The sequence below is a fragment of the Coregonus lavaretus genome (assembly GCF_964263955.1).
Source record: "Coregonus lavaretus genome assembly, contig: HAP1_SCAFFOLD_47, whole genome shotgun sequence".
Lineage (NCBI taxonomy): Eukaryota > Metazoa > Chordata > Actinopteri > Salmoniformes > Salmonidae > Coregonus > Coregonus lavaretus.
In genome coordinates this window covers 654,635-669,907 of record NW_028161510.1, presented here as the reverse complement: position 1 = coordinate 669,907, position 15,273 = coordinate 654,635, and the positions used below count along the sequence as shown (strand labels likewise).

General features: G+C 42.5%; 1 protein-coding gene across 1 annotated transcript; it reads right to left on the bottom strand.

The window, feature by feature from the left end:
* Nucleotides 1–2,587: 2,587 nt before the first annotated feature.
* LOC311120498 (uncharacterized protein) lies at nt 2,588–12,232 on the bottom strand (the record flags this gene model as incomplete). The annotated part of the gene is made up of 4 exons (XM_084195084.1): nt 2,588–4,188; nt 11,048–11,228; nt 11,364–11,446; nt 11,875–12,232. The coding sequence occupies 4 exons, from the start codon at nt 12,230–12,232 to the stop codon at nt 3,221–3,223; spliced, it is 1,590 nt and encodes a 529-aa protein (XP_084051210.1). The 3' UTR covers nt 2,588–3,220.
* Between the last annotated feature and the right edge of the window lie 3,041 nt (nt 12,233–15,273).

Below are 15,273 nucleotides of genomic sequence, written 5' to 3'. Positions count from 1 at the left end.
TGCAGTTGGCTCAGAACAGGGCAGCACGGCTGGCCCTTAAAAGTACACGGAGCGCTAACATGAATGACATGCATATCAGTCTCTCCTGGCTCCTGCTTATTTTGTAAGAGGTGTCGTCGATAAGCTAAATGTTCCGAGCTGTCTGTTTGGAATACTGGCACACAGCTCGGACACCCATGCATAACCCCACAAGACATGCCACGAGAGGTCTCTTCACAGTCCCCAAGTCCAGAACAGACTATGGGAGGCGCACAGTACTACATAGAGCCATGACTACATGGAACTCTATTCCACATCAAGTAACTGATGCAAGCAGTAGAATCAGATTAAAAAAAACTGGTAAAAACACACTTCATGGAACACCGGGGACTGTGAAGCAACACAAACACAGACAAATGCACACAAACACATGATAACATACGCAATGTACACATGGATTTTGTGTTATAGATATGTGGTAGTAGAGTAGATGCCTGAGGGCATACACTTAATGTGTTATGAAATCTGTTATGAATGTATTGTAATGTTTTTAAAATGGATAACTGCCTTAACTTTGCTGGACCCCAGGAAGAGTAGCTGCTGCCTTGGCAGCAGCTAATGGGGATCCACAATAAATACAAATGTTGGACTGGACAGCTAGCTAACTGGCTACATATCAACCTATTGTGTGTATTGAACATTCATATTGGACTGGACAGCTAGCTAACTGGCTACCGATCAACCTATTGTGTGTATTGAACATTCATATTGGACTGGACAGCTAGCTAACTGGCTACAGATCAACCTATTGTGTGTATTGAACATTCATATTGGACTGGACAGCCTTACCTATAGAGTAGCACCACCACCCATCAGCCAGTTCTCTTCTTGACGTCAAAGCCACAGTGTATTGTTGCTATAGGAGTTTTTGATTAATAATCCTATTTATTTCAAGCCACACTAAGACGTCACCATACTATTCCTTATAAATCATCAGTGGGCCACCAACTTACAGTGCTATGAAAAAGTATTTTCCCCCTTTCTAATTTTCTCTACTTTTGCATATTTGTGATACTGAATGTTATCAGATCTTCAACCAAGAGAATGTCAGACCATCCTTCTGTGAGCTGAAGCTGAAGCGCAGCTGGGTCATGCAGCAAGACAATGATCCAAAACACAAAATCAAGTCTACATGAAAATAGCTAAAAAGCAACAAATTGGACGTTTTGGAATGGCCTAGTCAAAGTCCAGACCTAATCCCAATTGAGATGTTATGGCAGGACTTGAAACGAGCAGTTCAAGCTTGAAAACCCACACGTCACTGAGTTAAAGCAGTTCTGCATGGAAGAGTGGGCCAAAATTCCTCCACAGCGACGTGAGAGACAGTTCAACAACTACAGGAAGCATTTGGTTGGAGTCATTGCAGCTAAAGGTTGCACAACCAGTTATTGTGTGTAAGGGGGTGATTACTTTTTCACACAGGGGAATTGGGTGTTGCATAACTTTGTTTATGAAATAAATGAAATAAATATGTAATTGTTGTGTTATTTGTCCACTTACGTTCCCTTTATCTAATATTAGGTTTTGGTTGAAGATCTGATACCATTCAGTATCACAAATATGCAAAAGTAGAGAAAATTAGAAAGGGGGCAAATACTTTTTCATAGCACTGTAAATGTAAACAATGGAGCAAATGCATCACATGTAAATATCACTTGATTATCAGAGGGGTGTACTACGGAGCCAGATAGAACTACTGAGACATTCCAAATCAGGCTTCATCCATATCATGAAGGTGGATGTTGATCCAACCATTTCAAAAGTAATGACCGGGCTGATGGAAACAGGATATGGGGGTACAATTGTATAAATGCCGACAGACAATTTGTTCGGTCGTTTTACATGGTGGGGTCTTTTTGTGTCAGTAAAAATGTATAAGCGAGAAATGGCAAATATTTATATAATAACCATCATATTGAAGTTAACTTGGAGTCATGCGATGATATGTTGTGTGGTCCTCCCACTACGACTTGGGAACCCATGCAGTTTATTAGGCTACAGATGAAATAAGTTATGAACTTCACAGGGTGGTGAAAGTGCACGTGATGAGCTTGATGCTCCGTTCCAATGCATTTTGATGGTCTTATTCTGGTGTCATGATGATCGATGCTTGGTTGCCATTTGACAAATAAAATAATATCGCTCTTCTCCATAATAATCTCATCATGTAGGTAGCCTACCCGCACTGTATCTGTGAGCTGTTGGCTACAGTGCACGTGCCAAGAGCACGTTTGCTATGTAACGCAACAGTTTTTTCAAACCATCAGCAGAGTTGAAAATGCAGCAAAAGTATTTTTTGTGCACTATGTCATCACGCAAAGCCTTTGATCCGCAATAAGTCTGTTAGATGGAAAAACTTCTGGTGGGAAAATGTGTATATTGTTTTATGCAGATTTTAGAATATTCACATGAAAATCTACCAGTGCCAGGCTCGTAAATGCCCACAGGAAAGTCGAACGAGGAACTCTTCATTGAGACAATGATGAAACAGCAATCTGTGGACGAGTTGTGGTGGATATTATAAAATAAGGATCTGCTGGAGTCTAAGTCGAACCAAGATTCTTTATTTCTGAGCTCAGAGAGAATAACAGAGTTACACAGTGCAGTGTAGACAGTATGAATTCCAAAGCATTGGGTGATGAGCACATATCTTTAAAGTTTCCTGTTCCTGGACAGGACTTTATTTGTACAAGGACGCAGGTGCAAGCTGGTTTGCTACACAGGATGATACTCCCAAGAACAGGAGATCATAATAGGACAGTTTCACAAGGTTAGTCACATACTCAGTTATGTGGACACCATACAATTAAAATGTTCCATTACAGAGTCAGATAACATTTATTTAATTAAATAATCAGTGGGCCAACAATGCAAATGTAAACATTGCATCACATGTAAGTCAAATGCATCACATCAAATATAATTTGATTATTAAGTTTAAAAAAGGACCATTTAAACACATGGAATCTGATCGAGTCTATATTCAAACTGACTAACTATGTTCAATGAATGTTTTCTAATTAAAAAATATATATATGTTTAAGTATACTTTGTATAAACACATTTCATATGGTATAAACAAGTAAACACAATCTCAGTCAACAATATAAGACAATGGGAGCACTGTGTATGTCCTCTGATGAACTTTAAGTCAATGTGATGTGAAATATCAATTTATACACTAGGATAAGTAATTATTCTCTCCTGTGTGGATTCTCAGATGAGCTTTCATGTTTCCTAAGCGGTTAAAACTCTTTCCACACTGGGAGCAGTGGTAAGGCTTCTCCCCTTTGTGGATTCGCTCATGAGCTTTCAGGTGTCCTAAATGACTAAAACTATTTCCACACTGGGAGCAGTGGTAAGGCCTCTCCCCTGTGTGGATTCTCGCATGACTTTTCAGGTTGTCTAACCGGTTAAAACTCTTTCCACAGTTGGAGCAATGGAAAGGCTTCTCCCCTGTGTGTATTCGCTCATGAGCTTTCATGTTTCCTAAGTGGTTAAAACACTTTCCACACTGGGCGCAATGGTGTGGCTTCGCTCCTGTGTGTGCCCTCTCATGTCTTTTCAGGGTGTCTAACCGGTTAAGACTCTTTCCACAATGGGAGCAGTGGTAAGGCTTCGTCACTGTGTGTATTTGCTGATGAGATTTCAGGTTGTTTAATCGGTTAAAAGTCTTTCCACACTGGGAGCAATAGTATGGCTTCTCTCCTTTGTGTGTTCGCTCATGAGCTTCCAGCTTTCCTAACGCTATAAAACTCTTTCCACACTGGGCACAATGGTATGTCTTCGCTCCTGTGTGTGCCCTCTCATGTCTTTTCAGGGTGTCTAACCGGTTAAGACTCTTTCCACAATGGGAGCAGTGGTAAGGCTTCGCCACAGTGTGTATTTGCTGATGAGATTTCAGGTTGTTTAACCGGTTAAAAGTCTTTCCACACTGGGAGCAATGGTATGGCTTCTCTCCTTTGTGTGTTCGCTCATGAGCTTCCAGCTTTCCTAAAGCCTTAAAACTCTTTCCACACTGGGCACAATGGTGTGTCCTCTCATGTCTTTTCAGGCTTCCTAACTTGGCAAACCTACTTCCACACTGGGAGCAGAGGTGTCGTCTTGCTGGTTTGGACGTCTCTGGTTCTTCCGACTTTGGTTTTTCTCCTGTCAAAGACAGTGTTTATTTAAAGAGAGACCTGAATGAAACCTCCACTTAATAAAACCGCCTTGCTATGAAATGTAATCCAAATCAGATCCCTCAATAACCTGAGGCCGGTTTTCAAACATTTCATCAATTAAAACAATCATAGTGTGATTTCGAAACAAATGATGTTTTAGAGCCTTCTGGTAATTACTGATAAGTTTTCATTCATTCTGTTTTATAAGTCAGAACACAAAAAACTAGACAGTTCTAGGACACTCAAGACAGACATCTCTGGATTCATATCGTGCAGGTGGTTGTAAATGTATAACCTTAATAGCTGTATGATACAGAATGAGACCTACACATTTCCTTCAACCTAAAGTAAGTAAAGAAGTAATTTTGAGTGGAAGATTTTTTTTTGCATTGGAGACAGGCACAAAGCACATCAGTAACATCTCCCCATTGTCGAAAGAGTTCGACACTGCTGTTTAAATGGCAATTTTTCTGATTTAGAAATTCACACATTTTTAACATTTTGACAATCACTAATTTCATGATATTTTGGGTAAAGTCAAAAAGAATGTGAAATATTTTGTTCCTAAAAATATGTAAAGTGTTGGTCCCATGCAGGAATATCCACTGGAAAATTGAATGTTAATTTCTCTACCATAAGCCAACTCCAACGTCTTTTTAGAGAATTTGGCAGTACATCCAACCGGCCTCACAACCGCAGACCACGTATAACAACGCCAACCCAGGACCTCCACATTGGCCTGGCTCCCAAGTGGGTTGCCCAACCCCCCTCTTCCTGGAGATGTACCGTCCTGTGGGTTATCAGTCCAGCTCTAATTTAACACACCTGATTCTACTTATTAGCTGCTCAACAAGACCTTAACAAGCTGAATCAGATATGCTAAATTAGAGTTGGACTGAAAACCTACAGGAAGAGGGTTGGGCAGCCCTGGCTTATATGAACTGTAAATCGTTGAAATGGTTGCATGTTGCATTTATATTTTTGTTTAATAAATATACACTACCAGTCAAAAGTTTTAGAACCTACTCATTCAAGGGTTTTTCTTTATTTTTACTATTTTCTACATTGTAGAATGATAGTGAATATATCAAAACTATGAAATAACACATCACAATCATGTTAGTAACCAGAAAAGTGTTAAACAAATCAAAATATATTTTATATTTGAGATTCTTCAAAGAGCCACCCTTTGCCTTGATGACAGCTTTGCACACACTTGGCATTCTCTCAACCAGGTTCATGACCAGGTTCAAATGCATTTCAATTAACAGGTGTGCCTTCTTAAAAGTTAATTTGTGCAATTGATTTCCTTCTTAATGCGTTTGAGCCAATCAGTTGTGTTGTGACAAGGTAAGTGGGGGTATACAGAAGACAGCCCTATTTTGTAAAAGACCAAGTCCATATTACGGCAAGAACAGCTCAAATAAGCAAAGAGAAACAACAGTCCATCATTACTTTAAGACATGAAGGTCAGTCAACACGGAACATTTCAAGAACTTTGAAAGTTTCTTCAAGTGCAGTCACAAAGACCATCAAGCGATATGATGAAACTGGCTCTCATGAGGACGGCCACAGGAATGGAAGACCCAGAGTTACTTCTGCTGCAGAGGATAAGTTCATTAGAGTTACCAGCCTCAGAAATTGCAGCCCAAATAAATGCTTCACAGAGTTCAAGTAACAGACACATCTCAACATCAACTGTTCAGAGGAGACTGTGTGAATCAGGCCATCATGGTCGAATTGCTGCAAAGAAACCACTACTAAAGGACACCAATAAGAAGAGACTTGCTTGGGCCAAGAAACACGAGCAATGGACATTAGACCGGTGGAAATTTGTCCTTTGGTCTGGAGTAAAATTTGAGATTTTTGGTTCCAACCGCCGTGTCTTTGTGAGACGCGGTGTGGGTGAACGGATGATCTCCGCATGTGTATTTCCCACCATAAAGCATGGAGGACGTGTTATCGGGTGAGGGTGCTTTGCTGGTGACACTGTCTGTGATTTATTTAGAATTCAAGGCACACTTAACCAGCATTGCTACCATAGAAATCTGCAGCAATACACCATCCCATCTGGTTTGGGCTTAATGGGACTATCATTTGTTTTTCAACAGGACAATGACCCAACACACCTCCAGGCTGTGTAAGGGCTAATTTACCAAGAAGGAGAGGGATGGAGTGCTGCATCAGATGACCTGGCCTCCACAATCCCCCAACCTCAACCCAATTGAGATGGTTTGGGATGAGTTGGACCGCAGAGTGAAGGAAAAGCAGTCAACAAGTGCTCAGCATATGTGGGAACTCCTTCAAGACTGTTGGAAAAGCATTCCAGGTGACTACCGCATGAAGCTGGTTGAGAGAATGCCAAGAGTGTGCAAAGCTGTCATCAAGGCAAAGGGTGACTACTTTGAAGAAACGTATATAAAATATATTTTGACTTGTTTAACACTTTGTAGGATACTACATGATTCCATGTGTTATTTCATAGTTTTGATGTCTTCACTATTATTCTACAATGTAGAAAACAGTAAAGAAAAATAAAGAAAAAAACTTGAATAGTAGGTGTGTGCATTCGGAAAGTATTCAGACCCGTCGTCTTTTTACACATTTTGTTACGTTACAGCCTTATTCTAAAATTGATTCATTTTTTATTTTTAATTTCCCCCTCATCAATCTATACACAATACCCCATAACGTTAAAGCAAAAACAGGTTTGTATGAATTTTTGCACATTTATTCAAAAAGAAAACTTTAAATGTCACATTTACGTAAATATTGAGACCCTTTAATCAGTAAATTTTTTGAAGCACCTTTAACAGCTATTTTCAGGTCTCTCCAGAGATGATCGATCGGGTTCAAGTCCGGGCTCTGGCTGGTCCCGAAGCCACTCCTGCATTATCTTGGCTTTGTGCTTTTGGTCGTTGTCCTGTTGGAAGGTGAACCTTTGTCCCAGTGAGGTGCTGAGCACTCTGGAGCAGGTTTTCATCAAGGATCTCTCTGTACTTTTCTCTGTTAATCTTTCCCTCGATCCTGACTAGTCTCCAAGTCCCTGCCACTGAAATACATCCCCACAGCTTGATGCTGCCACCACCATGCTTCACCGTAGGGATGATGACAGGTTTCCTCCAGACGTGACGCTTGGCATTCAGGCAAAGAGTTCAATCTTGGTTTCATCAGATCAGAGAATCTTGTTTCTCATGGTCTGAGAATCCTTTAGGTGCCTTTTGGCAAACTCCAAGCGGGCTGTCATGTGCTTTTTTCTGAGGAGTGGATTCCGTCTGGCCCCTCTACCATAAAGGCCTGATTGATGGAGTGCTACAGAGGTGGTTGTCCTTCTGGAAGGTTCTCACATCTCCACAGAGGAACTCTGGTGCTCTGTCAGAGTGACCATTGGGTTCTTGGTCACCTCCCTGACCAAGGCCCTTCTTCCCCGATTGCTCAATTTGGCCGGACGGCCAGCACTAGGAAGAGTCTTGGTGGTTCCAAACGTCTTCCTTACAACAAGGATGTTGGCCACTGTGTTCTTGGGGACCTTCACTGCTGCAGAAATGTTTTGGTACACTTCCCCAGATCTGTGCCGTGACACAATCCTATCTCGGAGCTGTAAGGATCATTCCTTCGACCTCATGGCTTGGTTCTTGCTCTGACATGCACTGTCAACTGTGGGACCTTATATAGACAGGTGTGTGCCTTTCCAAATCATCATGTCCAATCAATTGAATTTACCACAGGTAAGTTGTAGAAACATCAAGGATGATCAATGGAAACACTGCAAAGGGTCTGAATACTTATGTAAATAAGGTTTTATTTTTAATAGATTTGCATTTATTTATTTTTTTTAACTGTTTTCGCTTTGTCACTTCAGGGGTATTGTGTGTAGATTGATGAGGGAAACATTTATTTTTATCAATTTTAGAATCTGGCTGTAAAGTAACAAAATATGTAAAAGGTCAAGGGGTCTGAATACTTTCCGAAGGCACTGTATTTAGCCATATTATTATTATTACAGTCCTCCTTTAAGACTCAAAATTGAACTTTCTTGAGTTTTGTTTGCCTGTAGACCACACTATTTATCAAGAGTGTTTTCATCTATATTTTTCGTAGATGTCTGTTTACCACCACAAACCGATGCTGGCACTAAGACGGCACTCAACAACCTGTATAGGGCCATAAGGAGGCGGTGCTCCTAGTGGCCGGGGACTTTAATGCAGGGAAACTGTGCAACCAGAGGGAAAAAAAACTCTAGACCACCTTTACTCCACACACAGAGACGCGTACAAAGCACTCCCTCGCCCTCCATTTGGCAAATCTGACCATAACTCCATCCTCCTGATTCCTGCTTACAAGCAAAAACTAAAGCAGGAAGTACCAGTGACTCGCTCAATAAGGAAGTGGTCAGAGGACGCAGATGCTAAGCTACAGGACTGTTTTGCTAGCACAGACTGGAATATGTTCGGGGATTCTTCCGATAGCATTGAGGAGTACACCACATCAGTCACTGGCTTCATCAATAAGTGCATCGATTACGTCGTCCCAACAGAGACCATACGCACCCCAACCAGAAGCAATGGATTACAGGCAACATTCGCACTGAGCTAAAGGGTAGAGCTGCCGCTTTCAAGGAGCAGGACTCTAACCCCGGCTTCGATGCTCGTCGGATGTGGCAGGGCTTGCAAACTATTACGGATTACAAAAGGAAGCACAGCCGCGAGCTGCCCAGTGACACGAGCCTATCAGACGAGCTAAATGACTTATAAGCTCACTTCGAGGCAAGCAACACTGAAGCATGCATGAGAGCATCAGCTGTTCCGGACGATTGTGTGATCACGCTCCCCGTAGCCGATGTGAGTAAGACATTTAAACAGGTCAACATTCACACGACCGCAGGGCCAGATGGATTACCAGGACATATACTCCGAGCATGCGCTGACCAACTGGCAAGTGTCTTCACTGACATCCACAGATGGTGCAATCTCTATTGCACTCCACACTGTCCTTTCCCACCTGGACAAAAGGAACACCTACGTGAGAATGCTATTCATTAACTACAGCTTACCGTTCAACACCATAGTGCCCTCAAAGCTCATCACTAAGCTAAGGACCCTGGGACTAAACACCTCCCTCTGCAACTGGATCCTGGACTTCCTGACGGGCCGCCCCCAGGTGGTAAAGGTAGGTAACAACACATCTGCCATGCTGATCCTCAACACAAGGACCCCTTCAGGGGTGCGTGCTCAGTCTTCTCCTGTACTCCCTGTTCACCCATGACTGCATGGCCAAGCACGACTTCAACACCATCATTAAGTTTGCCGACAACACAACAGTGGTAGGCCTGATCACTGACAACAATGAGACAGCCTATAGGGAGGAGGTCAGAGACCTGCCAGTGTGGTGCCAGGATAACAACCTCTCCCTCAACGTGACCAAGACAAAGGAGATGATTGTGGACTACAGAAAAAGGAGGACTGAGCACACCCCCATTCTCGTCGACGGGGCTGTAGTGGAGCAGGTTGAGAGCTTCAAGTTCCTTGGTGTCCACATCACCAACAAACTATCATGGTACAAACACACCAAGACAGTCGTGAAGAGGGCACGACAACGCCTACTCCCCCTCAAGAGACTGAAAAGATTTGGCATGTGTCCCCAGATCCTCAAAAGGTTATCCAGCTGCACCATTGAGAGCAACCTGACTGGTTGCATCACCGCCTGGTACGGCAACAGCTCGGCCTCCGACTGCAAGGCACTACAGAGGGTAGTGCGTTTGACCCAGTACATCACTGAGGCCAAGCTTCCTGCCATCCAGGACCGCTATACCAGGCGGTGTCACAGGAAGGCCCAAAACATTGCAAAGGACTCCAGCCTCCCTAGTCATAGACTGTTCTCTCTGCTACCGCACAGCATTGGTACCAGAGCGCCAAGTCTAGGTAAAAAAAGGTGTCTTAACAGCTTATACCGCCAAGCCATAAGACTCCTGAACAGTTAATCAAATTGCTACCCGGACTATTTGCATTGTTCCCACCCCACCCCCATTTTTACGCTGCTGCTACTCTGTTTATTATCCATGCATAGTCACTTTACCTCTACCTACATGTACATATTACCTCAATTACCTCGACTAACCGGTGCCCCCGCACATTGACTCTGTACAGGAACCCCCTGTATATTGCCTCGCTGCTGTTATTTTATTGTTGCTCCTTAATTATTTGCTATATTTCTTTTTTTAAACTGCATTGTTGGTTAAGGGCTTGTAAGCATTTCACTGTAAGGTCTACACCTGTTTTATTCGGCGCATGTGACAAATAACATTTGATTTGTTCTAGAGTATTGTAAAGATAGGGGGTTGACTGGGACAGGCAATGTAACATCCATAATGTTTTTAGGAAAAGTTTTTGTAAAACATGCACCATACATCAGATCATACTAAATCTAACTTTCATCAAGGTTTTATATAGTCTATTGGTTTCTCTCTTTTCATTGGCAGAATCTTTTTTCAGTGTTATGATATTCATAACATCCATATCCACCAGTCTATCTTCATGTCAACTAACATAACTGTCTACTGTGGTGGAAATATACCAGTCTATCTTCATGTCAACTAACAGAACTGTCTACTGTGGTGGAAATATACTATTTTATTTGTTCAAACTAAACTACAGCACTTACTTTGATGAATCAGATCTGCTCCTTTCTTCTCTTCTCCTCCTGCTTTTTCAGTGTAATGATATTCATAACATCCATATCCACCAGTCTATCTTCATGTCAACTAACAGAACTCTGCTGGTTGTCCTGGTAACAGATACCAGTGGGCAGATCTATTTCATTTGTTTAAACTAAACTACAGCACTTACTTTGATGAGTCAAATCTGCTCCTTTCTTCTCTTCTCCTCCTCCTCTCACAGTTCCACTCAGCCCCGTTGTTTTCCTGCAGTCCACCAGCCGCACAGACAACCTCTTCAGACCCAGCAGTAAGGTGCTACTGGGAGAGGTACGACACGGGGACTCTGGGAGGGTGGAAGGGCTAGTGTTGTCCTGGTAACCATATAAAGGGGACACAGACACATATCATTATGGATGCAGATGTCACTGTTGTCATAAAGTGCTTTACAGAAACGCAGACCAGAGCCCAATAAAACAAGCTGTATGCTAGACCAGACCAAGATGTACCATCTGGTGTTCTGATCTGGAAACATCAGCATCAGGATGTTGTTGAGACTCCCCAGAGGATTCACGATAGTCATGTCTCTCTCCTGTGTGAACGAGAACATCAAACAGATGGTAAACGTATGACCGTCTATTGCAATCATAGGGTCTTACAAAAGGCATTAATATATCTAAGCAGGGCCTAAAATGGCCACGTTCATCATTATTTTATAAAATATTGTTTGTGATGCAAATGTGAAAAGGTAGTTCCACGAATTGGGTGCCTTTTGCGTCCCTTTGATATTTTAAGCAGAAATTAAGCACCAATATTGAATTTCAAAAGCCTGTTATATTAGATGAAGTGCACTTTAATGTAGAACATTAAAGAATTCAAAAAAAAGATTGACCCTTTAACAACTCCTACAGGACTGAACAACATATTGAAGTATATAACTTCAGTAGAACGCCCCTAAAAAACCACACATTAGTTAAACAACTGCATAGCTTGTGCCCCTGTTTTTAAGACAATACTTACTGGTGTTAATCTGATCTTCTGTCTCCTCTTCTTTCACCCCTAAAACGTCTTCCTCCTTCACCTTCATTGAGATACCATCCTCTTCTTCCTTCACGATAACATCCTCTTTATCTTCCACTGTGACAGCCTCTATCCCCTCTTCCTCTCCAAACGGAACTTTCTCTCCTTTCACTGTAACATCCTCCTCCTCTTCTTTCAATGTAATATCCTCCTCTATCGTTTTGAAAGCTTCTTCCTCTCCTTTAACTGTAATATTCTCATCTTCTTCTTTCACGACAATGTTCAGCCCCGGAGCTTCTTTCTCCGTCCAGCAGACCTCCTCTTCTTTAGCAGGGGAGGAGTAGTTTAGTGAGCTCATGGTCGGGGATGTAAGCTAGTTAGTTAGCATTAGCGACTATCCTAGTGGTAGGCTCAGTATCAACCTTTAACAAATTTGCAAATTAGGTTAAAGTTACCCAGTAGATAATGTTACGTCAACAGAAATGTGTTTAAAACACTGAGATTAGCTAATGTACATAAACATGGTCTAAAGCCTCACTCTTTCGGTTTTATGTTGGCTAGCATGCTACCGAGGTGGTTGAAAGAGTAGCCGTGTGGTTGTTGCTGAAGAAGAGTCCCGTCCAGTCCATTATACGTCACGCAATAATCATCACCTGAAAGACGCACATCGCCATCTGCTGACTGGAGTGGGTAACGCAGTTTGGAAACAATATTTACTACATTTACATTTACATTTACGTACATTTACGTCATTTAGCAGACGCTCTTATCCAGAGCGACTTACAGTTAGTGAATACATATTTTTTTATACTGGCCCCCCGTGGGAATCGAACCCACAACCCTGGCGTTGCAAATGCCATGCTCTACCAACTGAGCTACATCCCTGCCGGCCATTCCCTCCCCTACCCTGGACGACACTGGGCCAATTGTGCGCCGCCCCATGGGTCTCCCGGTCGCGGCCGGCTACGACAGAGCCTGGATTCGAACCAGGATCTCTAGTGGCACAGCTAGCACTGCAATGCAGTGCCTTAGACCACTGCGCCACTCGGGAGGACACTACATTCTTGGTATTGGCAAATAATGTCGAGGTGGATGGCCTTACAACGATTGTTCAGACAGCTTGGTGTATCTCTGGTTTGGTAGCTAGCCAGTTTGAGTTGGGGAGCATGGCGTCTTAAGCGAAAAGACGAGCAATTGGAAAGGGAGTAAGTTGTCAGAGCACCTGTAAGCATCAGTTGTCAGAGCACCTTACCGATCACAGCTCATCTGAAATTAGCCCATCCAACTACCTCATCCCTATATTGTTATTTATTTTGCTCTTTTGCACCCCAGTATCTCTATTTGCACATAATCTCTTGCACATCTAGCATTACAGTGTTAATACTAATTGTAATTATTTTGCACTATAGCCTATTTATTGCCTTACCTCCATAACTTGCTACATTTGCACACACTGTATATATATTTTCTGTTGTATTTTTTTACTTTATGTTTTTTTTACCCCATATGTAACTCTGTGTTGTTGTTTTTATCGCACTGCTTTGCTTTATCTTGGCCAGGTCGCAGTTGTAAATGAGAACTTGTTCTCAACTGGCTTACCTGGTTAAATAAAGGTGAAATAAAAATTTTGTTCAAAAAAAGTCCTGATGATAGTGAGGATAACAGCTCCGATGAGGGATCGGAAGACGATGGTAATTCAGGAGAGGAGGACAGCGGATCAGAAGAGGAGAGCAATGAAGAGGTCAAGGCCGAGGATAGAATAGAATAGACGCCGGAAGGGAGAGGAGGGGGGAAATGGAGTCCTTAGAGAAGGCAAGAAACAGATATAGGTTTGGAGAAATGCATTATTATCATAAGGAGACGTATACTTGGATGAATGAGGAGGAATGGAGGGAAAAAGAGAGGCAGAGGAGGTCTAAGAGAGAGATGGAGGAAGACTGAGTTTGAGTCAGTTGAAAATGGCGGGAAAAAGGGAGAAGGTTTGTTAAAGAAGAGTGGTAGGAAATGTAAGCAAAGTGAGCTGAAGACAGGAGTAGAAATGGAAGAGAATGAGGGTGATGTATCGGAGGTGGAAGGTATGATGAAGTACTCGGAGCCCGAGGATTACACAGCGGGTCAGAATAAAGATGTGTCTGTGACAGTAGGAGTGAAGTTTGTGGGAAAAATGGATCCTTGCCTTTTGGCTGATCCAATTGTGGTTTCAAGATGGGTGAAAAGAGCGTTGGGTATAGTAGAATCGATGAGGGTAACCAGAAGTGGTCTAGTGATAATTGTTTGAGTTTCTGTTGGGCAGAGGGAGAAGGCACTCAGAGTTAAACAAATGGGGGAAAGAATTGTGAATTGTTTCGCTCTTAAGAAAAGTGCGCCATTGAGAGGAGTGATTACTGGAGTAGCAGTGAATGTAAAAGTTGACCAATTGAAGGAGATGATTCCCGGTGTGTGTGATGCTCGTCGTTTGGTGCAACGTAAACAGGGTGGCGAGAGTGGGGAAACAGAAAAGTCATTGTCTGTTCTTTTGAGTTTTGAAGTTGAGTCTTTGCCTGAGAAAGTGAGGTTAGGATATATAAGTTATCCAGTGAGAGCATATGTGCCGAATACCTTAAGATGTTACAGGTGTCAAACTTATGGGCATGTGGCAGCAGTGTGTGTAGGAGGGAGATTCCAAGGTGTGGTACAGTGGTCTAAGGCACTGCATCGCAGTGCTAGCTGTGCCACTAGTGATCCTGGTTCGAATCCAGGCTCTGTCGTAGCCGGCCGCGACTGGGAGATCCATGGGGCGGTGCACAATTGGCCCAGCGTCGTCCGGGGTAGGGGAGGGAATGGCCGGCAGGGATGTAGCTCAGTTGGTAGAGCATGGCGTTTGCAACGCCAGGGTAGTGGGTTCGATTCCCACGGGGGGTATGAAAAAATAAATAATAATATATGCACTAACTGTAAGTCGCTCTGGATAAGAGCGTCTGCTAAATGACTAAAATGTAAGTGTTCAGAAGGACATGAGACAAAGGAGTGTGAAGCAGTGGGGGAAGTGGTGGTGTGTGCTAAAATTGACCATACTATTCCCTTAAAGCCACACTCTATAAGATACAAATCATCCTGTAAACAATAGAGCAAATGCATCACATGCAAATAGCACTTGATTATCTGTAGTGATATACACTGAGTATACAAAACATTAAGAATACCTTCTCCTTCCATGACATAGACTGACTAGGTGAATCCAGTTGAAAGCTATGATCCCTTATTGATGTCACTGTTAAATCCACTTCAATCAGTGTAGATGAAGGGGAGGAGACCGGTTCAAAAAGGATGTTTAAGCCTTGAGACAAATGAGACGTGGATTGTGTATGTGGTTAATTCTTCAACTATGGTACTCTTTGAGCTAGACAGTTTCAGAAAATA